This window comes from Schistocerca piceifrons, chromosome 8, assembly GCF_021461385.2.
Source record: "Schistocerca piceifrons isolate TAMUIC-IGC-003096 chromosome 8, iqSchPice1.1, whole genome shotgun sequence".
Classification (NCBI taxonomy): Eukaryota; Metazoa; Arthropoda; class Insecta; order Orthoptera; family Acrididae; genus Schistocerca; species Schistocerca piceifrons.
In genome coordinates, this window is record NC_060145.1 from 456,780,086 (window position 1) to 456,798,725 (window position 18,640).

The following is an 18,640-nucleotide window of genomic DNA, read 5'->3' on the forward strand; positions in this document are numbered from 1 at the left end:
CAGGGGACTAAAGAAAACTTATCCCCCGTTGAAAAGTGACTCAAGTATTTCTAGAATTGATTAACATTGGATGTTCACCCATGTACGTGCATGACCTGCGAATCCTATTTGCCTGTAAGTGCCTCATGCAGCATAAGTAGACAACACAGGTTCACTCACTGTGACTGATATATAACTGTTTAGGAGTAAGAGACAGGTTATATAAGGAACAGGCCCCTGACACAGATTTGCCATATTTCGGACATACAAATAACGTAGGTCAATAAACACAAGAAGAGGTGCATACTAAAAACCAATTGGAAGAAAGTTACGGGAAAAGCATTAAAGAGACAGAAGACAATGTGGATTACTATGTAGAAAAACCAGAAACCTCTCAATGTAAGATGACACAGTAAAATGCATACCCCAGACACGATCAGTAATGTTAAACAGAATACACACGGTGCCCAGAAAAAAGTTTTAAATTATGTAGCACATTGGGTTTAACGTCACGTAGTTATCAATATCATTCATAATGTAGCCCAAGTAAATCGAAGTTAGTAAATTGTCACTAGATAATGGGACAGAAAAAAAATTAGAAAACAAATTGGAGGACTGTTATCAGAAACAAGACATGGGAACGGAAAAACCATACAGCACAGAAAACACCACTATGAACAAATTCGCGGGAAGGAAGCACAACATGTAATCAAAAAACGAAAAAAACTATAAGGGAACAATCAGAGGAGGAAGTAGAAGTGTTAGAGAAGAGAATAAAATTATCTAGGACAGAGCTTGCAAAATCAAGTGAAAATGTATTGGCAAAGACAAAAAGAAAATCTGGCTGGAGAGCAGAATGCGTATTGAGAAAGAGCATGTAGGCACGGTATTAATAGGAATTGTGCAGGCGAACAAAGTGAATATTTCCCTCTTTGAACGGTAGTAGACTTTGGTGGGGTTGAATGAAACACCCTACATAAAAAAACCACAGGACATGCAACATCACAAAGAATTATTTTAAACAGATAGCTACACTGCAGATCTAGATGTACAAGGTTCGCACGTAAACAAGCCACATTTTTTCCTGAACCGAAAACCATGTTAGGTGTGAATCCACTCTACTTTTTCCAAGTGAGCGCGTTTCCTCCAAGAGATAGCTCAACTGCAGCAACGTTTCAAAATGACGTCTGTAAGTGGTCTACGTTACAAGAAGCGTTCCGTTATTAATTTTCTTACCGCGGAGAAAAGCGCTGTGGGGTTTATTTGCAAGTGTTTACGTGAAGTCTGTGGAGCATCTAGAATAGACAGGACTACAATTGGTCTCTGGGCACAGAAAGTGACGCATCAGAAGGCAGTTGGACGGAGATTCATGATTTGATTATTTGCAACGAGCAGGGAGGCCATCCTTGGCCGTCCCGCGTGAATGTTACACAGTGCAGATATCATCGCGAGGATTGACGCAATTACGATTCGGCAGTTGGCACTGCTGCCGTCAACTGCCCAGGGGAAGTTTCGATTCAACATGACAACGCACGGCCTCACACAAGTTTGAAAACATCTGAACACATCACTGAACAGGGTTGAACAGTGTCACCCTATCCACCCTAGCCTTGATTAAGCTTTCTCGGAATACCACATGTTCCGGCTTTTAAAGGATACCATGAAGGGGGTACCCGTGGTATAGGGGTAGCGTCTTTGATTCATAATCTAAACGTCTTCCGTCCCGGGTTCGATCCCCGCCACTACCTAAATTTTCATAAATAATTGGCATTGGCGGCCGAAGACTTCCGGCATAAGAAGTCAGCCTCATTCTGCCAACGGCCTTGTCAAAGAGGGCGGGGAAATTGCCCCTAAAGGCGGAAGAATCAGCAATGATCAACGACATGAGGATGCAGAAGGCAATGGAAACCACTGCATTAAAGACACGTAACGTGTATCCACAGGACATGTGGCCTGTAATTGAAGAAGTGTCATGATGATCTCTCTATTGGCAAAAGATTCCGGAATAGTCCCCCATTCGGATCTCCGGTAGGGGACTACCAAGGGGGAGGTTACCATGAGAAAAAGATTGAATAATCTACGAAAGGATAACGTTCTACGAGTCGGGGCGTGGAATGTCAGAAGCTTGAACGTGGTAGGGAAACTAGAAAATCTGAAAAGGGAAATGCAAAGGCTCAATCTAGATATAGTAGGGCTCAGTGAAGTCAAGTGGAAGGAAGACAAGGATTTCTGGTCAGATGAGTATCGGGTAATATCAACAGCAGCAGAAAATGGTATAACAGGTGTAGGATTCGTTATGAATAGGAAGGTAGGGCAGAGGGCGTGTTACTGTGAACAGTTCAGTGACTGGGTTGTTCTAATCAGAATTGACAGCAGACCAACAGCGACAACGATAGTTCAGGTATACATGCCGACGTCGCAAGTAGTACAGTTGAAGAGGAATGGACATCTCTAAAAAGGGCCATCACAGAAGTTGGGAAGGAAAACATAGGTACAAAGAAGGTAGCTGCGAAGAAACCATGGGTAACAGAAGAAATACTTCAGTTGATTGATGAAAGGAGGAAGTACAAACATGTTCCGGGAAAATCAGGAATACAGAAATACAAGTCGCTGAGGAATGAAATAAATAGGAAGTGCAGGGAAGCTAAGACGAAATGGCTGCAGTAATAATGTGAAGACATCGAAAAAGATATGATTGTCGGAAGGACAGACTCAGCATACAGGAAAGTCAACACAACCTTTGGTGACATTAAAAGCAACGGTGGTAACATTAAGAGTGCAACGGGAATTCCACTGTTAAATGCAGAGGAGAGAGCAGATAGGTGGAAAGAATACATTGAAAGCCTCTATGAGGGTGAAGATTTGTCTGATGTGATGGAAGAAGAAACAGGAGTCGATTTAGAAGAGATAGGGGATCCAGTATTAGAATCGGAATTTAAAAGAGCTTTGAAGAACTTACGGTCAAATAAGGCAGAAGGGATAGATAACATTCCATCAGAATTTCTAAAATCATTGGGGGAAGTGGCAACAAAACGACTATTCACGTTGGTGTGTAGAATATATGAGTCTGGCGATATACCATCTGACTTTCGGAAAAGCATCATCCACACAATTCCGAAGACGGCAAGAGCCGACAAGTGCGAGAATTATCGCACAATCAGCTTAACAGCTCATGCATCGAAGCTGCTTACAAGAATAATATACAGAAGAATGGAAAAGAAAATTGAGAATGCGCTAGGTGACGATCAGTTTGCCTTTAGGAAAAGTAAAGGGACGAGAGAGGCAGTTCTGACGTTACGGCTAATAATGGAAGCAAGGCTAAAGAAAAATCAAGACACTTTCATAGGATTTGTCGACCTGGAAAAAGCGTTCGACAATATAAAATGGTGCAAGCTGTTCGAGATTCTGAAAAAAGTAGGGGTAAGCTATAGGGAGAGACGGGTCATATACAATATGTACAACAATCAAGAGGGAATAATAAGAGTGGACGATCAAGAACGAAGTGCTCGTATTAAAAAGGGTGTAAGACAAGGCTGTAGCCTTTCGCCCCTACTCTTCAATCTGTACATCGAGGAAGCAATGATGAAAATAAAAGAAAGGTTCAGGAGTGGGATTAAAATACAAGGTGAAAGGATATCAATGATACGATTCGCTGATGACATTGCTATCCTGAGTGAAAGTGAAGAAGAATTAAATGATCTGCTGAACGGAATGAACAGTCTAATGAGTACACAGTATGGTTTGAGAGTAAATCAGAGAAAGACGAAGGTAATGAGAAGTAGTAGAAATGAGAACAGCGAGAAACTTAACATCAGGATTGATGGTCACGAAGTCAATGAAGTTAAGGAATTCTGCTACCTAGGCAGTAAAATAACCAATGACAGACGGAGCAAGGAGGACATCAAAAGCAGACTCGCTATGGCAAAAAAGGCATTTCTGGCCAAGAGAAGTCTACTAATATCAAATACCGGCATTAATTTGAGGAAGAAATTTCTGCGGATGTACGTCTGGAGTACAGCATTGTATGGTAGTGAAACATGGACAGTGGGAAAACCGGAACAGAAGAGAATCGAAGCATTTGAGGTGTGGTGCTATAGACGAATGTTGAAAATTAGGTGGACTGATAAGGTAAGGAATGAGGAGGTTCTACGCAGAATCGGAGAGGAAAGGAATATGTGGAAAACACTGATAAGGAGAAGGGACAGGATGATAGGACATCTGCTAACACATGAGGGAATGGCTTCCATGGTACTAGAGGGAGCATTAGAGGGCAAAAACTGTAGAGGAAGACAGAGATTGGAATACGTCAAGCAAATAATTGAGGACGTAGGTTGCAAGTGCTACTCTGAGATGAAGAGGTTGGCACAGGAAAGGAATTCGTGGCGGGCCGCATCAAACCAGTCAGTAGACTGATGACCAAAAAAAAAAAAAAGTACGAAAACTTGTTTTTCGCGCTGTGAAGGACTGTGCTTGTGACCAGAGCAAGAACGGCTGCCAGCGAAGCATACACGCTCTTATGCCTCGATGGAGGAACGTCATAAAATGGAAGGATCTTACGTGGTGTGTACATAAAACGTAACTCTTTCACATGCGTAATTTTCATTGAGTGGAATAAGTAACTGTTGTAGAAAAAAAGTAAGCCGTTACTTTCCGAGTGACCTGTATAATTTTCTTACAAGAAGGACTGGTCGGTGAAAACCAAACAGTTACGACAGTCTGTAATGCACCGTGAGATAAGCGAACTTCTTCTTTTGTGCATTAAACTTATTTATCGTGTAACTGAAATTTAGCGGATCCTTTTAATTCTCATGTGGATCACTTCACACTTTTCATGAGTTAGAGTCAATTTATATTTTTCCGCCCCATACAGATATCTTGTCTAAATCATTTTGCAAGTCATCTCGACCATCTGATGACTTTACATGACGGTAAATGGCTGCATCATCTGCTAACAGTTTAAGAGGGCTACTCAGATTGTCTCCTAAATACTTCACGTAGATCAGGAACAACAGAGGCCCTTTATAACACCTCCTCGGGGAACGCTATATGTTATAATTGTTTTACTCGATGACTTTCCGACGAGTATTACGAACTGTGATCTACCTGACCGAAAGTCACGAATCCAGTCACACAACTGAACGATACTCCAAAGGCACACAATTTAATTAGAAGCCGCTTGTGAGAAACGGTGTCAAAAGCGTTCTGGAAATCTAAAAGTATGGGATCAACTTGACGTCCGGTGTCAATAGCACTGATTACTTCGTGAGAATTAAGAGCTAGTTGTGTATCAAAGGACGATATTTTCTAAATCTGTATTGGCTATTTGTCAATAAATCATTTTCTTCGAGGCGATTCATAATGTTGGAGCACAGTATATGTTCTAAAATCCTACTACAAATCGACGTTAGTGACATGAGTTTGTAATTCTGCGGATTATTCGTATTCGTCTCATTCACTAGGGACTGGACACGAACTTTGGTGCCACAAACAACCTTTACATTCGACCATAATTTCTTTGGGTTTTATGAAATATCATTTGACAATATGCTGCTATGGTAGTCATTGAAAGCATCACACATTGATTTCTTGACAGAAAAACGTGTTTCATTCAGCATCTTCCTGTCTAAAGCCCTACGCTTTGTTTTACACCTATTATGCGGTAACCTCTTATAATGATTTCTACTCTGCTTTTGTAAATGATGAAAGTCTATGTGAATGCAGCTTGCCGCTAACTTGGTGTAATGTTTTGTCTGTACAGAAGTGTATCTGTCGCCTTTATCGCTCTTTCCCTCTCACACATAAATCGGTACAATAAAGTCAGGGCTTCGTGTTTTCTAGTTAGGCTGATCCGTGAAAAGACAGAGAAACAATTATGCTAATGGAGGATTCTCTCACTCACTCTCTCCCTCTCTGTCCTTTACCTGTGTACAGTTTAAATATATTACTTACGTGAAATCAGCCTAGTAGAATCTCTGGTGGAGCCCTTCGTCTTAATATTCAGCGGCTGGCTTGCTAGAAAAGATCTTTACATTTGTTATTATTATTCAGCGCTGCATTCAGTTGGGAAAATCGATCGTTTGAACAATTCGTTCAGTTTACGACAGATCTAAAATTTCAGATGTGGACGAAGCCTTTTTGGACGATTTCGAAAAACTCAGAGATTGCAGGTTCTCTTCGTCACAGCTGAAACTTCCCAATTAATTACAGGGCCCAGACAATCATCAATGGTTCAGACAGAGAGCTCATTCGTCATTCACTCTAGAATAAAATGGTCACAAACCTTATTTCTGAGGAAAATTGTATATTGAATCCATTTCCGTACATGTTCCGTTTTCTGTTGGTTCCAAGTCTCATGTAATTTTCTTTTACAGGTTTTTCTTTTTCTTTATCTATCACGCTAGCGGCACAAACTTTCCTAGCTCGCTTTAGCCCGAAGAAGAGTAAATAAATCTCCTTTAGCAATCCGACAATCTTCCAACCGATACTTCCGAAGCTGTTCCTCTCTCTCTCTATAATAACCATGGAGCATACATTTCTGTACCTCTGTTGTTCCAAAGAATAAACGTACTAGAAAAATACCTTGGCGTCGACGAGCTGTCGGCGCATATATTACTAGAAAATCTGATCAGGTACTTTTCAAACGTAAATACATGTGGATGATTTGGTTGACCATTATTAATTATTGCGTGGTAGAGGGTAATTTTCCGTGGGGAGATTACACTCTGTTTCCTTAGAAATTTCTTTACAGTCATTGTATACAATGGCGGGTCCCTCCCATTATGAACTGTTCTATTAAGTACGTATCAGTCCAGTGCATGACCAACTATTACCTTGAGCTTGTGCTATAGTTCTTCTACATGCTCCTGCCCTGTGATAAAAGTTTAAAGTTTCTCACTGGGATATGGCACTCCTCATTTTTTATCTAGTTTACTGAACATTTATATTTTTCTGTTTGTTTTAGATATCCTTCGTACTATGATAATCATTGTTGCCCCAACTGCATCATGGTCACTGATATCAGTCTCGATGTGGACATCCTCAAAGAAGTAAGGCCTATTTGTTGCCATTAGATCTAATATATTTGCATCAGGACTGGTGTTCCCAACTATCTGCTCTACGTGGTTTTCAGAGAAGGCATTTGGTAATATTTCACGGGATGTCTTATCACGCCCGCTACTAACAAAACTGTAATTTCCCCAATTAATTGTTGGATGATTTCAGTCTCCACCATTTATTACAGTATGATTAGCAAAGTGAACTGAGATTTTATCTAAGGTTTTGTGTTTCATGAGCAGATGAATCTGGTACGCAATAGAAGGATCCAATTATCATTTAGCGCTCACCCCTGGTACTTACTCTTGCCCAAAGAATCTCACATCCACATTCAATTTCTATCTCGGTGAATCTGCGTTTTTTGTCCACTGCAGCAAATACTCCATTTCCCATTAACCTATCTTTTCGATATACAATTAAATTTTCCTCAAAAATCTCACTGGTATCAACTTCAAGTTTTAATCAGCTTTCTGTACCTAGTGTTATAAGAGCTTCTGTGTTTTTCAGGAGCGCTTCAAACCCCGCACTTTGTTGTGAATGCTTCGGCAGTTAACCATTAGGATGTCATTACTCTCACCTACACAGACATTTCTTTCGATCTTACGCTGACACTTCTGGGTTCACTGCAGCTGTCGTTATCTGGATCAGATGGAGAATAGCCTAATCTAAAATAAATAAAAAAAACTTGCTTGCACCCTGCACACAGCCAGCTACGAGTAGCATCTTTTGATGTGTAGTGCATACCTGACTCAATTAGAAAAACCCTACAGTTCTCAACCCTATGGCGAACGTCCAGGAAGTCACATTCTAGCTTGTCACAGAACTTTTGAAGTCTCTGGTTCAGTCCTTCACTCTACTCAGAACCGAAGGGCCACCATCTGTTCTGGGGACAATGCTGCATATTGCGAACTTCATCAAAAGTCAATGCTCAAGACTGTACTTCTCAACCTTCTCTGCCAGTCGCTGGAATGACCAAAGTATGACATGACCTCAGAGCCCAGTACCATTGTAACTGCCCCCCCCCCCCCCTCAGCACCACCCTCCCTACAGATGTCTATTTGCTGCTTCCCCTATCCCCACAAACATAACTGCGGAGAGCTGAGTATAACTTTTCAGTCTGTCCCCTAGGACTCCTCGCCCCTTCCCACATCCCATCCTCAACGAAGAGCTACCAGTAGTGCATAGAATGAGATAACTGGTAATGCTGCAGTATTTTACACTGAAACATTCTTGTTAATAAAGACCATCTATATGAGTGGTATCTGAAGTAAATTTCAGAGTAAACGCAAGATACCTTTGAGCTGACAGTTTTCATTTTCATACATATTATTATTCTTCAGGTCCACAAATTGGCGATCATATCAACTGGCCTCAAAATCAGGAGTGCAACTCGCCAATCTGCCACTCCTATGACAGCTCATTGTGTGAGGAGGAGGCTGTCTTCAGCATACGCCTCAAACGTATTCCTGCAGATCTGATATAAATTAATTTTTCTAGGGACATTCGAGTCTCATCTTTATCTACGATAGTGATGGAAGCTAAAGAAATTAATTAAAATTTGAGCCATGTCCAACACTTGAAACTATGTCTCCTTGCAAGATAGGTCTGCAAGCCATTACACCACCACAGCATTGTAGTTACCACCGCTGCACAGACTACACTTGTCCAATGCCTTCCATAAAAATCTTCAAATCTCATCTTCAGCTTATTTTCGCCTTATTAGGTCATCACTGTTGGAGAGGCTATCTTGTACTGGAATAACACTCCATGTCTGATGTAATGGGGAAATCCCACCTGTACCTCAGGCCATCACACAAATTTTAATTTATTTCTTCAACTTATTATCATAGAAAAAGATGAGATTCAAACGTCTCGAGGAAAATTTAATTATGTCAGATCAACAGCTCACATAAGCATGAGGTACAGGCAGGGTTTCAAAAAAATGGTTCAAATGGCTCTGATAGGCTGGTAGAACATGTTCTGAGGCATCAAGGGATCACCAATTTAGTATTGGAGGGTAAAAATCGTAGAGGGTGACCAAGAGATGAGTACACTAAGCGGATTCAGAAGGATGTAAGTTGCAGAAGGTACTGGGAGATGAAGCTTGCACAGGATAGAGTAGCATGGAGAGCTGCATCAAACCAGCCTATGGACTGAAGACCACAACAACAACAACAACAACACTGAAATTTGCATATCTTTGTGCAAATTATGTGTAGAAAAGATAGTTTTGTATTTGGTTGATTACTGAATATTGAATTTATTAGCTGTAATATCTCACATGGCAGAGGTGTAGAATTTCTATTACACTCATTATAGTGCATAGTTCTGCAAGGTTCGCAGGTGAGCTGTAAAGTTTGGAAAGTAGGAGACGAGATACTGGCAGAAGTAAAGCTGTGAGTACCGGGCGTGAGTCGTGCTTCGGTAGCTCAGTTGGTAGAGCACTTGCCCGCGAAAGGCAAAGGTCCTGAGTTCGACTCTCGGTCGGGCACACAGTTTTAATCTGCCAGGAAGTTTCAGTATTTAGAATGGTAATCTGTACAACTGCATGAAACAATGTTTTAGTCTCATAAGCTTTAAGTTTTGCTTTCATAGAGATCAAAGTCACAAGAATTTACGTGAAAGTCTATGTTTCTTTGTGTGTGTGTGTGTGTGTGTGTGTGTGTGTGTGTGTGTGTGTGTGTGTAATGCAGTGTAATGTTTGTGCTGCATTTTGACGATTATGATTGTGATAATGATGAGGGAAGGAGGTAGTTAAACCTTGTGCCAGTACATGGTTTACACCTCACCAAAAGCACCAAGGGGGCTGCCAAGCTTGACGCCCTCTCTCACAGATGGATCATGATCAACAGTGTTACATGCTCTCACTTCATGAGGTACTGTGGAGTGGTTTGCTATTTAAACCAGGACATTGGCGAAAAGTCTGGTAATCAGGAACTTTACACCACAACCTCTCCTCCCCTTGCTGGCCAAACACTGGCAGTAAAAATGTGCATAGGTGAACAAGCGTTTTTGTGGGTAGGGGGTAATGGAGTCGACTTATTGTCATTGCTATATCTCAAATATCACAACCAAATGTCTTCCCAGTAAGTACTAGCTTTCTCTGTTGACGAGGCTGTGTCAAGAAATTTGCAAATAACCGAACTGAAATTTTTTACTGGCATAATAAATGTATTGCGATGTAATTATTTTTGTGTGCCATGTTTGCAAGAGTGAGAAGGGATTCCTTCACACAGAAGATCAGTACTACCTACATGAAGCATCTCTTTCAGTGGAGGACAACCACAGCTTCACAGTAGCATCGTGAGGTCAAAGGAACTCACTGTCAGGCATCGATGTTTCAAAATTTAACAGCTGAATTTCTTGAGGAATGGAATGTAGGAAATTTTGATGGTAAGCGGATGAAGACTTCCAGAGTACGATACTGCTGTGCACCTGTACCTTAATATACAGCGATTTTCGCTCTATTGTGTATCAGAGAAGTAAGAATGCTCTAGGTTTATCGTTTTTTACTGGAGAGATGTGTTTTTGGAATACAGCATAGTTCTGCTTCTATGATATATCTTTCGCCAGAAATGTACGTATGGAGAAAGCTGTGAGAATTTCTCTGTTTCACGCAGGAGTCTCCCTGGAGAGGAGAAGAACCAGAGGCTGATCCAGGCGGCTCAGGAGGGCGCAGCCAGTCAGCTGCGTTCACTGCTGGCGGCCGGGGCGGACGTGGGGGCGAGGGATGGGGACATGATGACCGCCCTGCACTGGGCAGCACTCGGGGGATACGAGGAGGCAGTCGCGTGTCTGCTGCAGGCCGGTGCAGAGGTCGATGCCAGGAACAACACGCAGGGCACACCTCTGCACTTTGCAGCGTTCTTCGACCACGCACCTGTGGTGCGGCAGCTGGCGGCGTCCTGTGCTGACCCGAACGCCAAGAGCAATCACGGGGTGACCCCGCTGCATTTGGTGGCATTCAATGGCCACGTAGAGGCGGCGACGGCACTCCTGGAGGCAGGGGCCGACAGAAGGGCCAGGACCAGCGACGGGGAGACGCCGCTGGACGCCGCCAGGCAGAACAACCACCGTCAGCTGATAGACATGCTAAGATGGAGCTAGAGTGATATAAAAGTGTTTCACTACACGACTTCTCATTGCTTTTATAGTAAAGAATACAAGAAAGTTAATTCTGCTTATTCTGTGTGCCCATGTCCATGCAGTATAACTACTCCATTAACATAGTGAGATGTGACTCATTATTAGAGAACTACAGCTTAGCAAATCCTGACAGGGCAAACCATGTTATGGAATTTCAGTCGTGAGCCTAGATTGACTAGTTTTGTACTTTTTTTCTTTTCAGATACGTAATGTAAAAAATTTGGACAATGAACGATGCAGAAAGGCTCTTGTAAATGAATCATGCGTGCCAGCCTTGCATAAATTATTAAATGGCGATAGGTACAACATTGAAACTACTTTATTTAAATGAGTATGTCTGTACTTAAATTGCTGAATGGCTGAGAAGATGAAACTGCTACGTTATTTGATTCTGAAACAGCTGAGTAAAACTGAACATACTGAGCCTATTTTCTCTTTACTTTTTCTTATCATGTCAACACTGACCCACAATATTCTAGTGCAACGCAATCTGACTGCTCAGAAAACTTGCAACCTGACTTCAAATAATTAATTCAAAAGAATGGCCCTGACTAAAAAGATATCTTAACAATAACCTATACATTTCATTAAACACTTATCTCACAAAAATCTTCATTACGCGAACTACTGCAATGCAGCAAGTGTCAATACTGCCAGCTAAATAAAAGATTCTACCTACTAAAGTCAATAACTACTAGGTGGTTAGCAAAGGAAAGACTTTAGAGTGAGATTTTCATTCTGCAGCGGAATGTGTGCTGATATGAAACTTCCTGGCAGATTAAAACTAGGTGCCGGACCAAGACTCGAACTCAGGACCTTTCCCTTTTGCAGGCAAGCGCTCTACCAACTGAGCTACCCAACCACGACTTGCGCCTCGTCCTCACAGCTTTACTTCTGCCAGTACCTCGTCTCCTACCTTCCAAACTGTACAGAAGCTCTCCTGCCAACCTTGCAGAACTAGCACTCCTGAAAGAAAGGATATTGCTTAGTCATGGCTTAGCCACAGCCTGGGTGAAGTTTCCAGAGGGAGATTTTCATTCTGCAGCGAAATGTGCGCTGATATGAAACTTCCTGGCAGATTAAAACTGTGTGGAAAGATTTTGTTGCAAACCAAACAATGTATTTTTTTTTACCTTCATAATGCGACATCCAATTCAAACATGAATATAAATCGTCATTGACATCCAGTACAAAGATACATAATCACGAATAATTTTCAATCTCCAAGTCAGATACTTCTAGATCGTTAGCCTACGCCAACACTTTAGACCTCTGCCGTCCGTTAATGCTAACTTCTCACATTTAACACCCATCACTGCTGGTTGTTCACCTCCAACTGCCCAACAGTACTTCCATCACTGCTGGCGACTCTTCCAACTGCCCAACACTACTGGTGATTAACTTCCAATGAGCCCAACCAGCCACAGGAGTCTCTTAGAAAGAAAGCACAGTCAGAGATCCAATGCGAAGCACCACACAGCGCTGACAACATAGAAGCAGCCCACTTACAACATGTTCGGATTTCCCAATCTATTTTCTCTCATAAGAACATAAATGATATGAGAAATAAAAAGGATATTCACATGTGAGAAAGGCAAAAAGAAAGTTGATAAAAATAGGGAAGAATTACTTGATTATGCCTTAAGCATTTTCGAGTGGGCTGCAGGGAACTGGTGAAACAGAAATGAAAGTTATCATCTGCCCAGATCTGAACCCTCCCACCTCCCCCCCCCCAATAAACCATGGAGCTTTCCGTTGGTAGGGAGGTTTGTGTGCGTCAGTGATACGTGATAGTTATATAGTAAGTCCAACCACAATGAAGCGATATCTGTTGAGAGGCCAGACAAACATACAAACGTGTGGTTCCTGAAGAGGGACAGCACCCTTTTCAGTAGTTGCAAGGAATGGTTGACTGATCTGGCCTTGCAACATCAACCAAAATGGCCATGCTATGCTGGTACTGCAAACGGCTGAAAGCAAGCGGAAAGTACAGCCGTAATTTTTCCCGTGGGCATACAGCTATAGTGTATGGCATCCTCTTAGGTAAAATATTCTGGAGGTAAAATAGTCCCCCATTCGCATCTCCGGGCAGGGACTCCTCAGGAGGACGTCATTATCAGGAGAAACAAAACTGGCATTCTACGGATCAGTGTGTGGAATGTCAGATCCTTTAATCAGTCAGGTAGCTTAGAAACTTTAAAAAGGGAAATGAATGGGTTAAAGTTAGATACAGTGGGAAGTAGTGAAGTTCGGTGGCAGGAGAAACAGGACTTCTTAGAGTAATTATGGTGTATGCGTACGTAGAGAGAGTGTCTTTTTTTTTTAATTTGTGGTAAGGCACTATGGGACCAAACTGCTGAGGTCAATGGTCCGTAGGCTTAGACACTACTAAAACTAACGAACTTACGCTAAGGACAACACACACACCCACTCCCGAGGGAGGACTCGAACCTCCGACGGGAGGAGCCGCGCCAACCGCCTCAAGGCGCCCCAGACCGCGCGGCTACTTCGCGCAGCAGACAGTATTTGCGCAGCAATCGCGACATAGTTTAAGTGAGGCGGAATAAGGGGAAGCACACCGCATTCGCCGAGGCAGATGGAAAACCACCTTAAAAACAATCCACAGGCTGACCGGCACACCGGACGACTAATCCACCGGGCGGATTCGTGCCGGAGACCGGCGCGCCTTCCCGCTCGGGAAACAGCGCGTTAGACCGGCGCGCTAGCCAGGCGGGCTCCCAATAGAATTACTTTCTGCCAAAATGTTAAGAGATGTCTCGTTACCTCTCATGACGTCACCGTCTGATTTCCAATCAAAATGGGCGCTTGTTGCGCGCGGAGGAAGTGAATAGACGCGAGAACCAGAAACGAACCAGAGAATTTTGCTGTCGACATGGGCGACACACAGTCGGGGGCCCCGGTGCGTGGGTCCAGGTTTTACTTGGAAACGGAACTTTGACAGCGCCTGCAGATATGCATCTCTGAAGAGAGCCGTTCGCACGTTCAGCCAGCAGATGCCGAGGAGGTGTCGAAACAGTCGCCACCGGACGTGGAACGTTCCACTGTGGCGCCTGCCGCCCTGGCGCTGCCAGGCTGTCGGACACTGCAGCCAGCCTGCGCTCACACCACAACCGGACCCCGTTTGCCAGAGATATGGACTCTCCCTCCTCGAGCGAGGTCCGCTTTTGACGCAGCCCCCCAGCCGTCACCTACTGTGCCGACGACCGGGCCTTTTGCGAATGCTTTCGTCGCCCTCCGAAAACATCCCACGGTACGCGCTTTCCTCTGCATACAGGAGCAACGGAACAGACCGAGAGGATAACAGTCAAGTGACGTGAGGATCTGATTAACCCTTAACTACTGTTGACGGTCTCTCAGACTGCTACAGTTTTTTGTCTTGTGATATTTTAAGGTGAAGTATTCTCGTCAGTGTACCTTCCTACTGGATGGCGAGCTAGGCCTCGACAAGTCTCACATACCTACCACAGGGTGGGCATACTGTATTTTTGTTGAACGCTACCGTTTCTTCGTGGTGAGGAAAGCTAGGCGTTCTATGCAGCGTTTTCGATGCGAGAGGGATATGGGCGTTCGACAACGCCTCAGTGAATTCTCAGATGATAACTTTGATGACAGTGATAATGGTCCTGATTTCGGGTATTTAGTGATCACGATACTAATTCGGAGAAGGAAATTGACAGTGATGAAGACGTGCCAGGTGATGGCGATGGAGAATCGTACTTCTTCGATAAGAACAGAAATATGTTTTGGAGGAAACAGAAGCCGCTACCAAACGTAAGAACAAGACAACTCAGTGTTGCCTTGAAACTGCCTGGACTGCAACAGATTCCGAGAAGTCTCGGAGAAAACTTGGTGGTTTGGAGACATGAGCCTCAGATACACAAACACTCTTTTTTCTAAAAACGAAAAATATCAGCCTATTGTTGTATCCGTGACAACAGTTCGGTGTTCCAGTTTGATTGCAGAATTGTGGAGGGTTTGTGCGGAATGGATGCAGGCTGAAAGCAACTGAAATTCGATTCAGGGCCTCGGAACGATACAATAGGTAATTAATTTCTTCTTCATTTTTAAAATAAAAAATGGGCGGAATTTCTCCTTTCTTAGCATTATGGGTTGGAGTAATCACTCTAAGGCTGAAACGATGAGTAGTAAACTCAAAGCTGATTCCAAATACAATTTGTCATAGCTGAAATGTGTTTTTCCGTATACTTATGTTGCGGATGTCTAATACTACCTACCTGATGAGTAGGAGGTCACTATGTGCTGTTATTTTAGTAATACATAAAATAATAATAAACTAAAAATTTTGCTGTGTTTTAGTTTTCAAAGTGTTACAAATTCTGCATCATTTAAAAAATGCAAATTTCCATAACGCCTGTATCTAAGAAGTGTAACGAACAACAGAAAGTCATGTAACTATATACATCGAAACTGAAGTTTGATACATAAAAAATAGAAAGGCGATCTGAGAGACCCCTCTGTAGTAATTGTGCTCCTGTCAACATACGTAGCAGCTAAGAGTTAACCAGTGCAAGTAAATGCTGACCCTCTTTAATGCGCAGTCGCTGTTAGATCAAACACGCCTTGCCACAATACTGATAAGCAAACACTGTAATGATCATAATTATGAAAGGCCGGCAGTCCAAATGGATCTGCCGTTTTCCAGGCGTCTCTGCTTGAGTGAGCTGAACCTAGTAAACAAAACACTTGAGGAGGTGCCTTTTGTCTTTATCAGGCGGTCCATCAAGTATCTGAAGTACGTCTAAGAACTTTCCTCACACCACAGAGACAAGATTAGGAGCAGAAATGAAACGCACCTAGTACACGCGGTGAACAGCTTTGGAAAGGCTGTGTGGTTGCAGGTTCTTGTGCTTAATGTATAAGGCAGAAAGATCCGAATCAGGCGCAGCTTCAGAGGAAATAAAAGTCAAACAAGAAAGAAGAACTACTCAAATGTTTGTAGATTCCTATGGGACAAAACTGCTGAGGTCATCGGTCCCAAGACTTACTACTTAATCTAACTTATGCTAAGAACAACACACACACCCATGCCCGAGGGAGGACTCGAACCTCCGACGGGAGGGGCCGAGCAAACACTGACATGGAGCCACTAACTGCGCGGCCACAACGCGCGCAAAGAAGAACTGTTTGTTTCAAGAAAAGAGAAAAATAAATTAAATGAAATAAATCAAATGCTTGAAATCTCAATATCTGTTGTTTCAAGTTAATACGATTCCTACAAGCAGCTCGAAGAAACGAGAATACGAGGACATAGTGGCGTTCAAACTTGAGACCCCCCCCCAATGAGACTCGATTGCGTTTCACAAACAGTGAAGCGAAGAACTGAAGCAGGTGGTTTCATTGTAATCAGTATAGGCTGCACAGTTGTCATGCTGTAATGGAATTTACGTCATTATCATTTCCGAATAACAAGAGCAGTATGTAAAACAGTTTACTTATTTAAATAACGAAAATTAGTTTCGTCGTGAAGGATTAGGAAATACATTGTAAAGTAAAAAGGAATGGATTCCTGTTAACTGATAGTGCACAATGAAGAAAGCCGAGATGTTTCACTAAATTAAGGACAGTCATTTCACAAATACACTTCTGGCCATTAAAACTGCTACAACAAGAAGACATACAGATGATAAACGGGTATTCATTGGAAAAATATATTATACTAGAACTGACATGTGATTACATTTTCACGCAATTTGGGTGCATACATCCTGAGAAATCATTACCCAGAACAACCACCTCTGGCCGTAATAACGGCCTCGATACGCCTGGGCATTGAGTCAAACAGAGCTTGGATGGCGTGTACAGGTACAGCTGCCCATCTATCTTCAACACGATACCACAGTTCATCAAGAGTAGCGACTGGCGTATTGTGACGAGCCAGTTGCATTGACCATATGTTTTCAATTGGTGAGAGATCTCGAGAATGTGCTGGCCATGGCAGCAGTCGAACAGAACATTTCCTGCATCCAGAAAGGCCCGTACAGGATCTGGAACATGCGGTCGTGCATTATCCTGCTGAAATGTAGGGTTTCGCAGGGATTGAATGAAGGGTAGAGCCACAGGTCGTAACACATCTGAAATGTAACGTCCACTGTTCAAAGTGCTGTCAATGCGAACAAGAGGTAACCGAGACGTGTAACCAATGGCACCCCATACCATCACGCCGGGTGATATGGCGATGACGAATACACGCTTCCAATGTGCGTTCACCGCGATGTCGCCAAACACGGATGCGACCATCATGATGCTGTGAACAGAACCTGGATTCATCCGAAAAAATGACGTTTTGCCATTCGTGCACCCAGGTTCGTCGTTGAGTACACCATCGCAGGCACTCCTGTCTGTGATGCAGCGTCAAGGGTAACCGCAGCCACGGTCTCCGAATTGATAGTCCATACTGCTGCAAACGTCGTCGAACTTCGTGCAGATGGTTGTTGTCTTGCAAACGTCCCCATCTGTTGACTCAGGGATCGAGACGTGGCTGCACGATCCGTTACAGCCATGAGGATAAGATGCCTGTCATCTCGACTGCTAGTGATACGAGGCCGTTGGGATCCAGCAGGGGGTTCCGTATTACCCTCCTGAACCAACCGATTCCATTTTCTGCTAACAATCATCGGATCTCGACCAACGCGAGCAGCAATGTCGCGATACGATAAACCGCAATCCCGATAGCCTACAATCCGACCTTTATCAAAGTCGGAAACGTGATGGTACGCATTTCTCCTCCTTACACGAGGCATCACAACGACGTTTCACCAGGCATCGCCGGTCAACTGCTGTTTGTGTATGAGGAATCGGTTGGAAACTTTCCTCATGTCAGCACGTTGTAGGTGTCGCCACCGGCGCCAGTCTTGTGTGAATGCTTTGAAAAACTAATCATTTGTATATCACAGGAGCTTCTTCCTGTCGGTTATATTTCGCGTCTGTAGCACGTCATCTTCGTGGAGTAGCAATTTTAATGTCCAGTAGTGTAATTTCGCCAGTTTCTTCTTCCTTAATGATCGACATATAACGTCAAAAACTGTATCCAAGTTGGCTTAAGTGGGAGATGGTGAAGTAACACTTCTTTCGTGTTTCATTATTCTAAATTATCCATATCCAACAATGTCTAAACATCGTGTGTTCGTAAAGTAGTAATTGTATCTAATGTGACTGAACACACTTTCTCGAATATTTTAAACATTTTCAGTATTTGCGTAGGCTACTCTCAAGGAATTCCAAATCAGACATGCTGGACTTCAAAGTGTCGGTCTTTGAAGTGTTGAAATGTGAGATGATGTGGAGTTTCATGTAAAGTTTTGTGAAATAAATGACAAATACCCTCAATGACACGATAATAATTGTGCATTCTACTGCAATCGTACTGTGCAAGACAAACGGTGGCGGAAGTAAACGGACCTAGTAAGCCAATAAATCTCAT

General features: G+C 43.0%; 1 protein-coding gene across 1 annotated transcript in view; it reads left to right on the forward strand.

Annotated features, from left to right (window-relative positions):
* LOC124712448 (mucin-1-like) overlaps window positions 1-11,139 on the forward strand; it is a 106,843-nt gene extending 95,704 nt beyond the window's left edge. Inside the window, exon 8 of the mRNA XM_047242743.1 lies at window positions 10,653-11,139. Within this exon, the coding sequence (XP_047098699.1) occupies window positions 10,653-11,139 (487 nt within the window). The remainder of the gene's footprint in view (window positions 1-10,652) is intronic.
* The last annotated feature ends 7,501 nt before the right edge of the window (window positions 11,140-18,640 follow it).